General features: G+C 45.4%; 1 protein-coding gene across 1 annotated transcript in view; it reads right to left on the bottom strand.

Moving 5' to 3' along the window:
* The window catches only part of FBN2 (fibrillin 2), a 250,004-nt gene that overhangs the window by 64,587 nt on the left and 183,153 nt on the right, over positions 1–2,264 (bottom strand). Inside the window, exon 41 of the mRNA XM_024193355.3 lies at positions 1,395–1,547. Coding sequence (XP_024049123.1) covers positions 1,395–1,547 — 153 coding nt within the window. The remainder of the gene's footprint in view (positions 1–1,394; positions 1,548–2,264) is intronic.

Genomic DNA, 2,264 nt, shown 5'->3' with positions numbered 1-2,264 from the left:
CTCACTGTTCAGCTTGTCACCACAAGCTGGCTCTAAGTTCCTCTCCTTCCAAGGGGAACATGCAACAGCAGCTGACAGAGTTTACAGACTGCCAGATCTGGGATGGTGGGTGAATGTCTGAGAAGTGGGTTGCACTCAACAAACTGTCAAAATGAAAACCAAGCAGGTGGAGGAGCTTGCATTATGGCATTCCTAAGCTCTGCCAGAGCTGAGCCTATGCTCTGGTGGAGATAGGAATACCATAGGGCTGGTACACTTCCAGCTGCAGAGTCTCTAATTTAGACAGGAGAGGAGACAGCATGCCTCAGCCCCACAGCAAACTTGCCCTGCCACTATTTTGACAGTCTACAAGAGAGTGTCCCTCACTTGTGGACCTTAGCAGTTCCATAGCTGGAGAAGGTGCCAGTCTTGCTGAGGTCTGCTACTCCATTGGAGTAGGGACTCTGCTCTTGTAGCACCTCTTCCAAAAATCACTGTATTGTCTGCATCTTGGGCCACCTCAGTCACTGCCTGACTATCTCTCTCTTCCAAGCCTTCTGGGTGGTAATTTATGCAGCAGCTTTACAAGTGAGAATTCTGCAGCTATCTACATGGCAGCGTAAATGCATGGAGAAAAGGCCCTGCCCATGACATGCCTTTTGGCATGTATCTTGTGGCTTTTTAATATTATAATTTGTTATACACACATATTTTAATTTCAATTATAATTAGATTTATGTCTGTAAAAGTACCTACACGAGGCTGTAAGTGCTTTGGCAATTATTAAGAATACAATTCATCCAAAAATTAACAAATCCACAGCACTGTACTCCTTTCTACATAAAACAAAAACTTGTGTGGTCCTTATAGCCCCCGGGCCAGATTCACTCTGCCAGTGATGGGGGATGCAATCAACACCTTCCTGCTCCCTTGGGGACAACTCACCCAAGGAAGGTCAGATACTGGTGTTGCCGCCTGCCCTCACTCTCACTTGCAGCCAACAGGAACATCTTTAATTCCTGTCATGTGCTCTCTAGGCACCTCTCTGGAAGAGGCTTCAGCCAGGTGAATGGAGTTATCATATCACCCAGCTGTCTTGGCCACATCCACCACTGCTCAATATTTGGGCAACACTGACTGCCTTTAGGTCGGAGGGGAGGTTACAGCTGCTTTGTGCCAACACCATTGCTGTACCATGTCAGACTTTCAACCATGGGGATCATGATGGCAGATGCCTGAACTCAGACTAGCCCATGAAGATTACGCACTGTTGGTGGCAGCTAACATGAATAGCATCACTCTGCATTCCCTTTGGACAATGGCATAATTTTGACTGAAACTCACACTAACTGATACAGAGAGGGAGCTAAGATGATGTGGAAGTTAATGTAACAGGATTGTTAGGGAAGTCTTACCTGTTCCTGGGGTTGGACACGGCTCACAAGGCTTGTTCCAGGCTTTGCCAACATTGTACGTGCAGCAGCACATCCTCTTGGTCACGTTGAAGGGCAGTTCATTCTCACAGGAGGTTCCATTGTAGCTTCTATAGCAAAAGCTCTTTCTCATATCTACATGGGAAAACACTCAGAGTTACAAGGTAACTGCAACAGGGAGGCTATCATCTTAAGGACTGGAGTACACCTGATTACAGAATGAGGTACACCTAGATTGAATCAGGCAATTCCTTATAAAGGGCAGCAGGTGACTGCAATGAAGGGAGAAGTTCAGGAATCTGTGGCAGTCTCTCCAGGAGTAAGGAAAGGCTCCTTCAGGGAAGACCCAAAACCAAGGGAGTTGCCTCAGGCAGGGAGGCTTGGGAGGAGTAAGAGAAACCTTGTCTTGGGTGGGTTTATGAATTGACTTGGTTTGGGATTTTGAGTGTTAGTTTGTTTATATTTATTTGGAATATGCAATCCGGTCAAGACAAGCCACAGCGTTCTTATCAACGAGGTTCAAAGCATGAAGACCTCCCGGAAGTTGAGTCATTGTGCAGTCCTCAACTATTTGGTGTCATGATTTGTGGCTGTCCACATTGACATAGTGGACTGTCTCTAAAACGCCACTGAAATTCTGCTGCAGCACCAATTCCATATCTGGTACGAAGCTGGTTCAGAAGGCTCCACTGCCTTCATGGTAAATCAAACCTGGGTTGACAGTGGGTGGGGTCCAAGACAAGATAATTATTTGTCACTTTCTCTGCAGACCATGAAGCTTGCTACACAGCCTCTACAGTAAATTTATATATATATATATATATATATATATATATATATATATATATATAT

This window comes from Terrapene carolina, unplaced genomic scaffold (assembly GCF_002925995.2).
Source record: "Terrapene carolina triunguis isolate 2854851 unplaced genomic scaffold, T_m_triunguis-2.0 Scaffold113, whole genome shotgun sequence".
Classification (NCBI taxonomy): domain Eukaryota; kingdom Metazoa; phylum Chordata; order Testudines; family Emydidae; genus Terrapene; species Terrapene triunguis.
The sequence above is the reverse complement of the archived record's forward strand: the minus strand, read 5'-3'. Positions and strand labels throughout refer to the sequence as shown.